The 14,114-nt window shown below is 43.5% G+C and overlaps 1 protein-coding gene across 1 annotated transcript in view; it reads right to left on the bottom strand.

Moving 5' to 3' along the window:
• The window catches only part of ntrk2a (neurotrophic tyrosine kinase, receptor, type 2a), a 61,172-nt gene that overhangs the window by 10,840 nt on the left and 36,218 nt on the right, over nucleotides 1-14,114 (bottom strand). Inside the window, exons 13-16 of the mRNA XM_052461268.1 lie at nucleotides 7,425-7,610; nucleotides 4,334-4,464; nucleotides 2,747-2,919; nucleotides 338-578 (exon numbers count right to left, since the gene is read on the bottom strand). Of these exons, the coding sequence (XP_052317228.1) occupies nucleotides 338-578; nucleotides 2,747-2,919; nucleotides 4,334-4,464; nucleotides 7,425-7,610 (731 nt within the window). The remainder of the gene's footprint in view (nucleotides 1-337; nucleotides 579-2,746; nucleotides 2,920-4,333; nucleotides 4,465-7,424; nucleotides 7,611-14,114) is intronic.

Genomic DNA, 14,114 nt, shown 5'->3' with positions numbered 1-14,114 from the left:
ATCAATCAGTTAGTTAAATACTTGATTGGTTAGTTAGCTGGTACCAATTCAATACTATTTGTTATTGAATCAGTTCTGAGACGGAGGCAGACTATATAGGCTGCTGGTCTGGTGGAACATAGAACGTTGAGAAACACTGCTCTATGCAGCTTTCATCTTCTAGATTAGATTTTTTAAAATTTATTGAACTAGGCAAGACAGTTAAGAACAAATTGTTAAACATACCAGGCCCAGGGCCTACTGATTGATTCATGCCCATGCAGGGAGAGAGAGAGAGGCCCATGCAAAGGGAAGTAGTAGGGGGCCAAGAAAAAAAGAGGGCGACACATACACTTACCCTGTAGTAGTCCGTGCTGTACACATCTCGGGACATGCCGAAGTCACCGATCTTCACCAGCAGGTTCTCTCCCACCAGACAGTTACGTGTGGCCAGGTCTCGGTGGACAAAGTGCTGGGAGGCCAGGTAGACCATGCCTGCAGCAATCTGCTGGGCGATGTGCAGCATCTGGGACTGGGTCAAAACCACGGGCCTATTGGTCGGACCGTCACCCATCATCACGGAGTCGGGACCGTGAGCCCTACGGAATGAGAGGAATTCCATTGAAATTCCGAATCACAACTTGAAAGGTGATATTCATTTTCAACTTTATTTATAAATGTTTTACTTCTTGCGTTGGGAGTTTTAACTCACTTTCTGTAATGGCTTCATTGAAATAGATCATGACCAACATCAGTCAGTGGGGGGATTCCGACCCGAGTTAAAGCTGCAATATCTAACTTTTTGGGCGACCCGACCAAATTCACATAGAAATGTGAGTTACAGATCTGTCCTTCTCATTGAAAGCAGGTCTAAGAAGCGGTATGTCTGTTCTATGTGTGTTATTTCTATGCTTCCCATTCTTAAGTTGATTTTTTTCCGTCTTGTACTTTAGGTTTGGTACACCAGCTTCAAATGAAATACCATATTTTTGGTTATGTAAAATATATTTCACAGCAGTTTAGATGGTACAATGATTCTCTACACTATAAACTGAAAAGAGACAAACTGTTAGAATTTTATCAACCAGGAAATGATGGTGCGATATCTGCATAGTGCATCTTTAAACTCGCGGAAATGGAACATAATTCTATTTTCTGCACTTACACGTATTCAGACCTTTAACTTAAGCATTAGAATAGTATGCTATTAACCCGCTATTCGTTGGGGTTGGAGATCAAAGAAATGAATCTGTGGTGGAGGTGTGTATACAGATACGCCGTATTCTGACTTTGACTTCATTCCCTCATAATTCCACCACCTTTATGCAAGAGGAAACCATGAATAAGGTCTAGTGAACCTCCCGGTTCCAAATGGAAAAAGCATCTACTTACTTTTTTATGATATAAATTAAAGCATTCTCCATGCTCTGTAATTTATAAATTGATAAGAACTATTGATGAGAGCTCGGTAAATTAGTCATCCGTTTGGAGAAGAAGATTGAAAATACACATAGCAAATAGTTTTAGATGATTTTTCCTTATGATCCCAGAAGACGAATGTGAAACCAGTCATATGGAAGCAAACTGAAAATCATATCAAAATGACATGTATTGCGGCCCATTTTCCACAGTTAAGTAGGGTATAAATAGCTGTACCGTTATTCAGAATGTGTATTGTATGCCCTCATAATCTGTGTGGATGAAATTTGGAGACCCAATCTATAGACTTCTTTAGGGCCAAGCCTGCCAAGTTGATGTATGCAGTTTAGAATGTTTTAATTATATGCCTGGACTTTTCTCTGTTTTATTTTACCATTTGTATCATGTTAAATATTAGCCACTATCGGAGGCCACCATCAGTAATACCCACAAACATTTGTAATGGTCAATTTAGTTTCCTTTTGCATCATTCAATTAAGTTGACCATTCTTTCCTCTGTCATGTAGTTGTTCCTGAGGATTGCTAGCATTAGTGGATTCTATTAGGCTAACGTTGTGCAATAATTTTGCACATGTAGCCTATTTGAATCATTATGGAACTCAAACCACACCTAGCAGGTTAAACCTGGAGCCTGGTGCACGGATCACGATGACTGAAACGTTGTCATACAGTTCCATGATTAGGGTACATTTCTAGGACTATTGTTCAACACTTATTGTACACTTTTTTTCTACCTTCAAATATTTCATGGATTCAACTTGAATATGACAACCTTCAAGATGAATCAAGCCACTGTATTTTGGATTCATCAATATATATTGTGCATAAATACTTCAAAAGAAAATGTCATACATTCTTTCCTGTCCCCCAAATTTGCCTAAATAATCTACAAGATCAGAGTAATTTAAAATCTACCAGTTGGTGCTGAAATTGAGACGAGTATGCATATATTTATATGGCTTTCTTTCATTGATCCCTGTATTCTGAACCAGTTCTCTTTATGTGTTTTTGTGAGTCTGTCGATCAAATTCTAATTAAAGATACATCTTATTTAAAGGGATGCCTTAAGATAAATGTACTGAATTAAAACTCCAGGAGGAAATCTGTTGTCCAGCAAGTGGGAGGGTTTTCAGCAGTTGAATTAAATATATTCAGTGCGTGCAAGGGAACCAGACTTGCCTTACACACCTGCTTAAGGCAAGTCTGAATACCACCTACTGAGAAGTGTGTAGGAAAGGAGTGTGTAGGAAAGGAGTGTGTAGGAAAGGAATAATTTGTCTAAGTCTGAATCGGGCCTTAATATGAACGTGCCCACAGAATTGTATACCTGAGGAACTTGTTGAGGTCCCCGTGCTTCATATACTCAAAAACCATGATGAGGGGGTCGCTCTCCACACACACACCATAGAACGTGACAATGTGCTGGTGCTGCAGGTTGGTCAGTAACTCGGCCTCCCGGTGGAAGTCCTTCCTTGCATTCTCACTAGCCTCTTTCAGGGTCTGAACACACAAACACACACAGGTTACTATCCAAATTTTACTCAAAATGTAGTTTGTTAGACACGGAAAACATCATACTTAAAAATTATTCACTGTGCACGGAGACTACTTACTGGGAATATTCTGCCACAAGATGTTTTTGGCTCAAATCCACCAAGTACAGACATAAGTAACTCTTAAAGTAAAAGTGAGTTATAGGAACTTAACCATGGCCCACAATTTTATCTTGTTGGTAATGACCAAGCAGAGATGTTGTATACTTCTGTATAGTAAGTTCAGTGTTATTTACAGAAGTAGTGTGGTTGGTTTTCGTGTTCTGATCTTTGCATTAGTGATCGTAAATCATGAAATCTGTCATAGTGATTTAAGTGCAGAGGCGAGAGAGAGTGTTTCAGGAAATGTAATAGGAACAGGAGAGAGCTAAGGAAGCCAAAGGATGACCCTCTGTTCTGACCCCCAGCTAGAACGCTGAGATGGCAGAAAAAGAGATTCCTCCACCCCCATCTTCAACCAATTAGATTTCAGGAAACAGAACTCATCAATTTGATCAGAACAGAACTGGAAGTGGATGAGTTTCCTAAAAGCCTCAGAACTAACATGGTACCTTCTTTCTCTTAACAACCCAGACCCACGCCACTATGAGAACATTAAAGTGCTTAGACAAATTCTGAAGTTCATTCACAACTAGAAGATTGACCACTAAACATTGATTTGGCATTGTTACTTTCTCGCGGCTGGGTTGTCCAGAGGAGTTAAAGTGCCGAATTAGCTACAAAGATTTCAAGAAACTCACTCCTGAATGCGAGTTACCTATGACACTGTATGACTGCCGGGACGTTGGAGAATTAAATTGCCTGTGTGACTGCTAGCATCCTTGCATGACTGCCAACGCCTTAGCTAATGTCACTACTGTTCCGTATCGTGATCGATGACTCCCTTGTGAGTTTGACCATAAACATGGAAGCTTAGCCTATATGGCTGCATGCCTGTCCAATGTTTGCATGTAAAACCACTACCATTAGTGATATGACTATGTTAGACCGTAGAAGCGGCAACTCGGAAAGTGCAAAGTCACATCTATCACCTTCAATGGCAGGTTTCCAGTAGATACAGGACAAACTGCCCTGCCACTCAAGCCCCACTTCACACTTAGAATGCGGTGGGACACAGGAAGGAAAGACAGGAAGTCATGAGGAGGGGGTTCTCTCCCATGCCATGTTTTTTTCAATTAAAACTCTCCTATAAGATCTAATTTCACCACATACTTTGAATGCTGGAATTCTTGATGGAAGCAGGCCATTGGCTGATTTTCCTACAGGAGTATCTAGGGGGTAGGTTTTGGGGGTCCATTTGGAAATTGGCCAAACGATGTAGCCTACAGTGGGTTGTGATAGACTGGAAAGAGCAGCGTTACCTTGACGGCTACCAGGATCTTTTCGAGCTCAGGAGACAGGTTATAGCACTCAGCCAGGAAAACCTTCCCAAACGCCCCCTCTCCCAACTCCCTCTTCAGCACTATGTTGTGTCTCTTGATGTGCTGGACAACTGCAACACAAAGAGAACCTAGTTATTACATATATCAGTGTGACTTCTGAATATGAATGCCGTAATCAGTATATATCTGAGAAGAGATGATGATATATGGTTGGATTGGGGGACTGGGAGCCGTCATTGGTTGTACCGAATGCTCTATCTACTATTTTGTTGTCTTGATATTGATCGTGATGAGCTGTATTGTCTGATCACTGTTTTCAAAAGTAAAAGTTGCACAAATAGTTGTGCGTTGCGTCTTTTTATTGTGATTATAGTAACATCATGTCAGCTCCGTCTCTCAGCATAATAGCTATCATGTGGGAATCGTCAGAAATAGATGTTTGAAAGTCTATTTGAAATTGCGATTTTTGACTGAACAAACGCTGAAATCTGGCTGGTGTTGATACAGTCGCGGGATTCTCCCAGAGCTGCACCCACTTAACTCTCTATAGCACAAGGACAGTGGAGAACACCAAAACATATTCATCAGCAGGTTACTGTCTTCAGAGAGAAACAGGACACAAAACGTCAAGATTTATTTCTGATCTGATTAAGAAATGCATTTGAAGGAAAGCTCTCACCACTCAGTCTATTGCATTGCGGAGGGCTAGACTTTGAAGCTGTATCGAGCTGCACTAACTTACTGAGAACCATAACCCAATATTAAAGAGATAGGTAGAGAGAGAGTGTAGGCCATTAGGCCAGAATGTACAGACTCAAGACCTGAGCACAGCTTTGTTTGTGTGTGTGCATGTGCCTGTGTGTGTGCGTGTGTACGGGTGTGCTTGTGTTAACCTGATGACATCACATCTGTCATAACCACAGCTCAGGGAATTATGTAAGTACCCACAATTCCCTAAACATCTACCCAAAAAAGCCACAACTCACTACCACTGCTTACTAACTCTCTTCTTTATACACACATATTAATATCTATCATATAGCTCTGTTACTCAAACACGTTCTACTCACAACTCAACTATTTCCATCATTACAGTCATTCCAACCATACAACTCAACCATTCCTGCCAATTCATGTACAGTAAATGTACATTTCCACAACCAAACGCCACACATTTACTACACGTATCATTCTAAGTTCAAATGAAACTTTATTTGTCACGTGCCGAATACAATATGTGTAGACCTTACCGTGAAATGCTTACTTACAAGCCCTTAACCAACAGTGCAGTTCAAGAAGAGTTAAGAAAATATTTACCAAAAGTGAATACATGTCAAGAAGAGACAAAACCACACCCCTTCCCCTGTCTATCATTCTCCTTAAGAGTTTTTGCTAATTATTTGTGGCTTTTCCAAAGCCTCACTTCGGGCCGGTGGTGTAGGGGTTGGCTTTAGAATTTAGTCACTGTTTTCTGATGTCATTGGTGAATGGGAGACATGCCACAGGAGAAGAGTAAACAACTTGATAAAAATACATTTGTAAATCACAATTTCCAGTACAATGCTAATAAGCCTTCTAAACCCAGAGACCAGGATGGAGATTAAAATGGATTAAATAAACGTTTTCCTCAGAAGTCTACACACAATACCCCATTATGACAAATTGGAAACAGGTTTTTAGAAATGTTTGCAAATGTATGAAAAAAATAAAAAAACTGAAATACCTTATTAACATAAGTATTCAGACCCTTTGCTATGAGCCACGAAATTAAGCTCAGGTGCATCCTGTTTCCATTGATCATCCTTGAGGTGTTTCTACAACTTAATTGGAGTCCACCTGTGGTAAATTGATTGGACATGATTTGGAAAGGCACACAACTGTCTATACAAGGTCCCACAGTTGACAGTGCATGTCACAGCAAAAACCAAGCCATGAGGTCGAAGGAAATGTCTGTAGAGCTCCAAGACAGGCTTGTGTCGAGGCACAGATCTGGGGAAGGGTAGCAAAACATTTTTTCAACATTGAAGGACCCCAAGAACACAGTGGCCTCCATCATTCTTAAATGGAAGAGGTTTGGAACCACCAAAACTCTTCCCAGAGCTGGCCGCTCGGCCAAACTGAGAAATCGGGGGAGAAGGGCCTTGGTCAGGGAGGTGACCAAGAACCCAAAGGTCACTCTGACAGAGCTCTATAGTTCCTCTGTGAAGATGGGAGAACCTTGTGTGTGTGGGTGTGTGTACATCTCTTGTTCTTAATGAGTTTTGTCCACTCTAATGGAGTGCACAAATTAATGGAGGCTATTGATCTGTTTCTAAGATATTAGAGTCACACCCACTCTCCTGACATAATACCCTACCTACATTGTTTCTCTCTTTTTCATCAAACTGAATACGACATTTACACACACAGACACACCACAAACACACAGACACACACACAGCTGTACAGTAGTGACTGACATTTTATGTTTTTCTGAGGCTCATAAATCTCTTTTGGTGATTTGCTGAGGACACAAGTCAGACCACAGCTCTCTCAGCATTGGCCCAGACAGGTAAAGACAGCGGAGACACACACTGTGTATAACACAGACCTACACAGAGACACAGTCCTATTGTAGATGCCTCCGTACATCATCTGCTTAGGAACTTGTGTCCTCGTTAAGAAGCATGACCTCTAATTTGATGGATTAGATAGATCCAACTACACAGCTAACAAGTGTGATTGACACACACACACGGAACGCTGCCTGTCCCACTCAACACATTTTATCAGCAGCTCCAGTGCCATTTCCATAGCAGCGGAGAGAGTGTTGCTAAGGCAACCCACACATACGTACATTCTGGTGTGGGTTCTTAGATGGCGTCTATGTGTCGGTGCAACAGATTCATGGTGACGTCAGCACTCAGATCCTTTGAGATCTCTTAGTCTGCAGGCTATTCTTCTTTGCTACAGTCTAGTAGGCTATATCTTGTTACCCATTAAAAGGAACTGGTGTTAAAGAAAGCCATTTGTATGTGTGTCTTGTGAGTGTATACATGCGTGTGTGTGTAAGCCATGGTCTTGTACTCACAGGTGTCTGATTTGAGCATGCTGTTGCTGCGGAAGTACTGAGGGTTCTCGATAACGGGGATCTTGGTCATGCCGATGATGACTGCGTCTAGGCCCATCTCAGAGGAGGACGGAGTGTTACTGCCATTGGACACGTGGTGGAGAGGAGAAGCCGAGTCGTCATCATTACTGATCACCGATGACGCACCTGAGAGAGAGGAGAGAGCGAGAGGAGAGAGCAGGGAGAGAAGAGAGAGCGAGAGCGAGAGGAGAGAGAGAGCGCAGGGAGAGAAGAGAGAGCGAGAGGAGAGAGAGAGAGCAGGGAGAGAGGAGAGAGCGAGAGGAGAGAGAGCAGGGAGAGAGGATAGAGTGAGAGGAGAGAGAGAGCAGGGAGAGAGGAGAATGGAATTAAAAGGAAGAGGAAGAGAGAAAAAAAGAAATGAGAACAGAAGAGATGAGAACGGAATAGAAGAGAAGAGATGAGAATGGAATAGAAGAGATGAGAACAGATGAGAAGGGGAGAAGAGATGAGAAGAGAAGAGAAAAGATGAGAAGAGGAGAGAAGAGAAAAGATGAGAAGAGGAGAGATGAGAACAGAAGAGGAGAGATGAGAACAGAAGAGGAGAGATGAGAACAGAAGAGGAGAGATGAGAACAGAAGAGGAGTGATGAGAAGGGGAAAATAAATAAGAATCGAAGAGAATGGGAGAAGAGATGAGAACAGAAGAGAAATGGGAAAGAGATGAGAACAGAAGAGAAGAGATGAGGAGGGGACAAGAGATGAGAAAAGATAAGAGGAGATGAGCAGAAGAGAAGGGCAGAAGTGGTGTTTGAGGAAAATTAAAGTGGAAGAATGAAATTTTAAAGAATGGAAGAAGAGGCATGTTTTTGTTTTTACAAAAAATATGAGGCTCAATTCTGTACCAATCACCACATCCTTCCTTGTTCATTAGTTTCTGAGATATGAGGTATCACCGATCACATTATCATCATGATATTATTAACCTCCCTAACCTATAAGACACTATATCCGCCCGTAGATGTGCATGTCAAAACCCATATCCAAAGTATGTAATATGGGTATAACTGCATTTTATATGCAATGTTACCACAAGTAATACTCAAATATTGTTAAATACAGTATGTTTGAGTACATTTCTGTTCTGTCCCACGAACAGAAATGTGGCCTTTAAACTGTTGGAAGATAGGAAACAAACTCTCCAAAATACCATTCAATTGTCTCCCCTCAGGGCTAATGAATGTACAATAGTAGTTTAGGTCATGATGAGAAAGAATGTGTTGATACAGTACTTTGTGAATAAGGAGAGAATGACCTATCATTTATCTGTGGACCAAATTTTGTTTCTTCTCTGGTTTACAGTTCAATCCCAAAATAAACTATTCATATTTTATTCTCATACACACAGTCTCAATCTCTAAACACACACACCACAGTGTTGTTTTGGAGCAGTAGAGGAATAGCAGTGGTGCATTCCTAAGCAGGAGGAGGCAACGGAACAGGACTGAGAAACAAAGAGGGATTGTCTCTCAGTAGGGTTATAAGATGTGTGTGCGTGCGTATGTGACAGTGTGGGTGGATGCTGCCATTTATGCACACTGATCACCAGATTGTGGAGAAACATGAATAATGGGGTCAAAGCACATCTGCCCAAACTAGCTCCCATGACCTCTACTCTCTGTGACCTCCAGCATTGTGTTGAAAGGAAGCAACACAATCCCTGACAAATGACTGCAAGACTCATGAAAAGTATTGTTGTGACCCTTACAAGGCTCGTTAAAATCTCCCCCAAGAGGGTTAACCCTAGTGGAGCAATGGTTGGCAGGTTAACAATTGGAATAATTACCTAGTGGTATGATTGACCTTATTTCTTGTTGTCTAGGGCCTGGAGTGTTTTCCTCACCAGGAAAACCTATATGGGGGTTCTAGTTCATGACAAATGGTGAGGCTTGCCTCCTGGCGGTTTGATAATCCATCTAAACTTTACAATCTCAAGACATCGGACCTCTTTTCGTCCAGTCCTGCTCTGCTTTCCTCAGTGGTGGCTACCGTCCGTGGAGTTTCAAACGGTGCACTGCCGGTAGAGCTTTACAGGGGAGCTCTTTGATTCTCCACTGATAATGTGTTGAGTGGTTTCACCACAAACAGGCTTCTCTCTCCCCCGTGGGTGCTCAAATTATGTGCCACCATTACGCCTCCTCCACCTCCTCTGGAAGAACCATTACGCAGCCGCATTGTACAGTAGTGGCGTCACTGCAATGCATTGTGGATAGCAGAGAGGCATCCATCTTGCATCTGACTGGAGACATATGTATGGATTTCTCTAACTGAGAGCAGTGATCCTGCAAGAATGGCTGGTGTAATCAGGTTGACCCGCAGTGTAGACAGCCTGGTAGACAACAGACAGTTAGGTGATGTACTGTATATGACTTATGACTTGTATATGATTTATTTCACACACACCACATCCTAAGCAGGTTATTGCTGTAAGCGTGTGTGTCGGGGGGACTCATCATTAGTGGTGAGGTCTAGGGCCAGATCGTTATAAACCCTATTTAGCCTGTAGGAGGGAAGGGGAGGGGTAGGGGGCACGAACAGGTCAGTGGGCCACGGGGTCATAAGTGGGGTCAGGTCCTGACCTAACACACTTTAACAGACAGAGCTGCTCTAATGCAGGGGTGGGCTGGGGGGCGGAGACTCTGTTACGATATTGATCTCCTCTGGCTCGCTAAGCGCTCCTCCTTAAGACATACTGACTGACGGACGGACGGACAGACGGACGGACATGTATTGGATATGGGATTAGAGGGCTGCTGGGGTTATGGACATATGGAGTGTATTAAACGGCTTAAAAGGACATCGTGCCTGTCAGTGTCATTAAAACGAGGTGATGATCTCTTAAAACACGGTGAGGAAATTAAATAAGATTTTATTTGCCACATGTGCCAAATACAAGGGGTGTAGACTTGACCGTGAAACGCTTGCTTACGAGCCCTTCCCAACGAAAAATGATTTACACAATAGAGGAATAAAATGCAAGAATGGAGCTATATACAGGAAGTAGCAGTACCAGATCACTGTGCAGGGAGCTATATACAGGGAGTAGCAGTACCAGATCACTGTGCAGGGAGCTATATACAGGGAGTAGCAGTACCAGATCACTGTGCAGGGAGCTATATACAGGAAGTAGCAGTACCAGATCACTGTGCAGGGAGCTATATACAGGGAGTAGCAGTACCAGATCACTGTGCAGGGAGCTATATACAGGAAGTAGCAGTACCAGATCACTGTGCAGGGAGCTATATACAGGGAATAGCACTACCAGATCACTGTGCAGGGAGCTATATACAGGGAATAGCACAACCAGATCACTGTGCAGGGAGCTATATACATGGAATAGCACTACCAGATCACTGTGCAGGGAGCTATATACAGGGAGTAGCAGTACCAGATCACTGTGCAGGGAACTATATACAGGAAGTAGCAGTACCAGATCACTGTGCAGGGAGCTATATACAGGGAGTACCAGTACCAGATCACTGTGCAGGGAACTATATACAGGGAGTAGCAGTACCAGATCACTGTGCAGGGAGCTATATACAGGGAGTAGCAGTACCAGATCACTGTGCAGGGAGCTATATACAGGAAGTAGCAGTACCAGATCACTGTGCAGGGAACTATATACATGAAGTAGCAGTACCAGATCACTGTGCAGGGAGCTATATACAGGAAGTAGCAGTACCAGATCACTGTTCAGGGAGAGTAGCAGTACCAGATCACTGTGCAGGGAGCTATATACAGGGAATAGCACTACCAGATCACTGTGCAGGGAGCTATATACAGGGAATAGCACTACCAGATCACTGTGCAGGGAGCTATATACAGGGAGTAGCAGTACCAGATCACTGTGCAGGGAGCTATATACAGGGAGTAGCAGTACCAGATCACTGTGCAGGGAGCTATATACAGGGAGTAGCAGTACCAGATCACTGTGCAGGGAGCTATATACAGGGAATAGCACTACCAGATCACTGTGCAGGGAGCTATATACAGGGAATAGCACAACCAGATCACTGTGCAGGGAGCTATATACAGGGAGTAGCAGTACCAGGTCACTGTTCAGGGAGAGTAGCAGTACCAGATCACTGTGCAGGGAGCTATATACAGGGAGTAGCAGTACCAGATCACTGTGCAGGGAGCTATATACAGGGAGTAGCAGTACCAGATCACTGTGCAGGGAGCTATATACAGGGAGTAGCAGTACCAGATCACTGTGCAGGGAGCTATATACAGGGAGTAGCAGTACCAGATCACTGTGCAGGGAACTATATACAGGGAGTAGCAGTACCAGATCACTGTGCAGGGAGCTATATACAGGGAGTAGCAGTACCAGATCACTGTGCAGGGAGCTATATACAGGGAGTAGCAGTACCAGATCACTGTGCAGGGAGCTATATACAGGGAGTAGCAGTACCAGATCACTGTGCAGGGAGCTATATACAGGGAGTAGCAGTACCAGATCACTGTGCAGGGAGCTATATACAGGGAGTAGCAGTACCAGGTCACTGTTCAGGGAGAGTAGCAGTACCAGATCACTGTGCAGGGAGCTATATACAGGGAGTAGCAGTACCAGATCACTGTGCAGGGAGCTATATACAGGGAGTAGCAGTACCAGATCACTGTGCAGGGAGCTATATACAGGGAATAGCACTACAAGATCACTGTGCAGGGAGCTACAGTGGGGAGAACAAGTATTTGATACACTGCCGATTTTGCAGGTTTTCCCACTTACAAAGCATGTAGAGGTCTGTAATTTTTATCATAGGTACACTTCAACTGTGTGAGACGGAATCTAAAGCAAAAATCCAGAAGATCACATTGATCATTTTTAAGTAATTAATTTGCATTTTATTGCATGACATAAGTATTTGATCACCTACCAACCAGTAAGAATTCCGGCACTCACATACCTGTTAGTTTTTCTTTAAGAAGCCCTCCTGTTCTCCACTCATTACCTGTATTAACTGCACCTGTTTGAACTCGTTTCCTGTATAAAATACACCTGTCCACACACTCAATCAAACAGACTCCAACCTCTCCACAATGGCCAAGACCAGAGAGCTGTGTAAGGACATCAGGGATAAAATTGTAGACCTGCACAAGGCTGGGATGGGCTACAGGACAATAGGCAAGCAGCTTGGTGAGAAGGCAACATCAAAAGACTGTTGGCGCAATTATTAAAAAATGGAAGAAGTTCAAGATGACGGTCAATCACCTTCGGTCTGGGACTCCATGCAAGATCTCACCTCGTGGGGCATCAATGATCATGAGGAAGTTGAGGGATCAGCCCAGAACTACATGGCAGGACCTGGTCAATGACCTGAAGAGAGCTGGGACCACAGTCTCAAAGAAAACCATTAGTAACACACTACGCTGTCATGGATTAAAATCCTGCAGCGCACGCAAGGTCCCCCTGCTCAAGCCAGCGCATGTCCAGGCCCGTCTGAAGTTTGCCGATGACAATCTGGATGATCCAGAGGAAGAATGGGAGGACGTCATGTGGTCTGATGAGACACAAATAGAGCTTTTTGGTCTGAACTCCACTCGCCGTGTTTGGAGGAAGAAGAAGGATGAGTACAACCCCAAGAACACCATCCCAACCGTGAAGCATGGAGGTGGAAACATCATTTTTTGGGGATGCTTTTCTGCAAAGGGGACAGGATGACTGCACCGTATTGAGGGGAGGATGGATGGGGCCATGTATCGCGAGATCTTGGCCAACAACCTCCTTCCCTCAGTAAGAGCATTGAAGATCGGTCGTGGCTGGGTCTTCCAGCATGACAACGACCCGAAACACACAGCTAGGGCAACTAAGGAGTGGCTCCATAAGAAGCATCTCAAGGTCCTGGAGTGGCCTAGCCAGTCTCCAGACCTGAACCCAATAGAAAATCTTTGGAGGGAGCTGAAAGTCCATATTGCCCAGCTACAGTCCCGAAACCTGAAGGATCTGGAGAAGGTCTGTATGGATGAGTGGGCTAAAATCCCTGCTACAGTGTGTGCAAACCTGGTCAAGAACTACAAGAAACGTATGATCTCTGTAATTGCAAACAAAGGTTTCTGTACCAAATATTAAGTTCTGCTTTTCTGACGTATCAAATACTTATGTCATGCAATACAATGCAAATGTATTACTTAAAAATCATACAATGTGAGAGATTCCGTCTCTCACAGTTGAAGTGTACCTATGATAAAAAATTACAGACCTCTACATGCTTTGTAAGTAGGAAAACCTGCAAAATCAGCAGTGTATCAAATAGTTGTTCTCCCCACTGTATATACAGGGAGTAGCACTACCAGATCACTGTGCAGGGAGCTAGGGTGTACCAGTACCAGATCACTGTGCAGGGGTATGAGGTATTTGAGATAGATATGTTCACGAAGGCAGGAGGAACAATGTGTTTCTCGTCCACTTATTACACTCTCAGTGCTAACCGGCAGGGATGACCGGTAAAGTGTCCTGTCATCCCTCTGGCCCTAAGAGCCTCCCCTACCCCCACGCATGCCCCCTTGCCCTCCAGCAGGGTAACCGGAGCATATTGCTCTCTAAATGCACCTCTAACCTCGCTGAAAACATGAAGTGATCTATTGATCTCACAGACACAGAGAAAAGGAGGGATGGCGGCATAGGAACAGA

Source organism: Oncorhynchus keta, chromosome 14, assembly GCF_023373465.1.
Source record: "Oncorhynchus keta strain PuntledgeMale-10-30-2019 chromosome 14, Oket_V2, whole genome shotgun sequence".
Taxonomy (NCBI): domain Eukaryota; kingdom Metazoa; phylum Chordata; class Actinopteri; order Salmoniformes; family Salmonidae; genus Oncorhynchus; species Oncorhynchus keta.
This window is presented reverse-complemented; position numbering and strand designations above follow the sequence as displayed.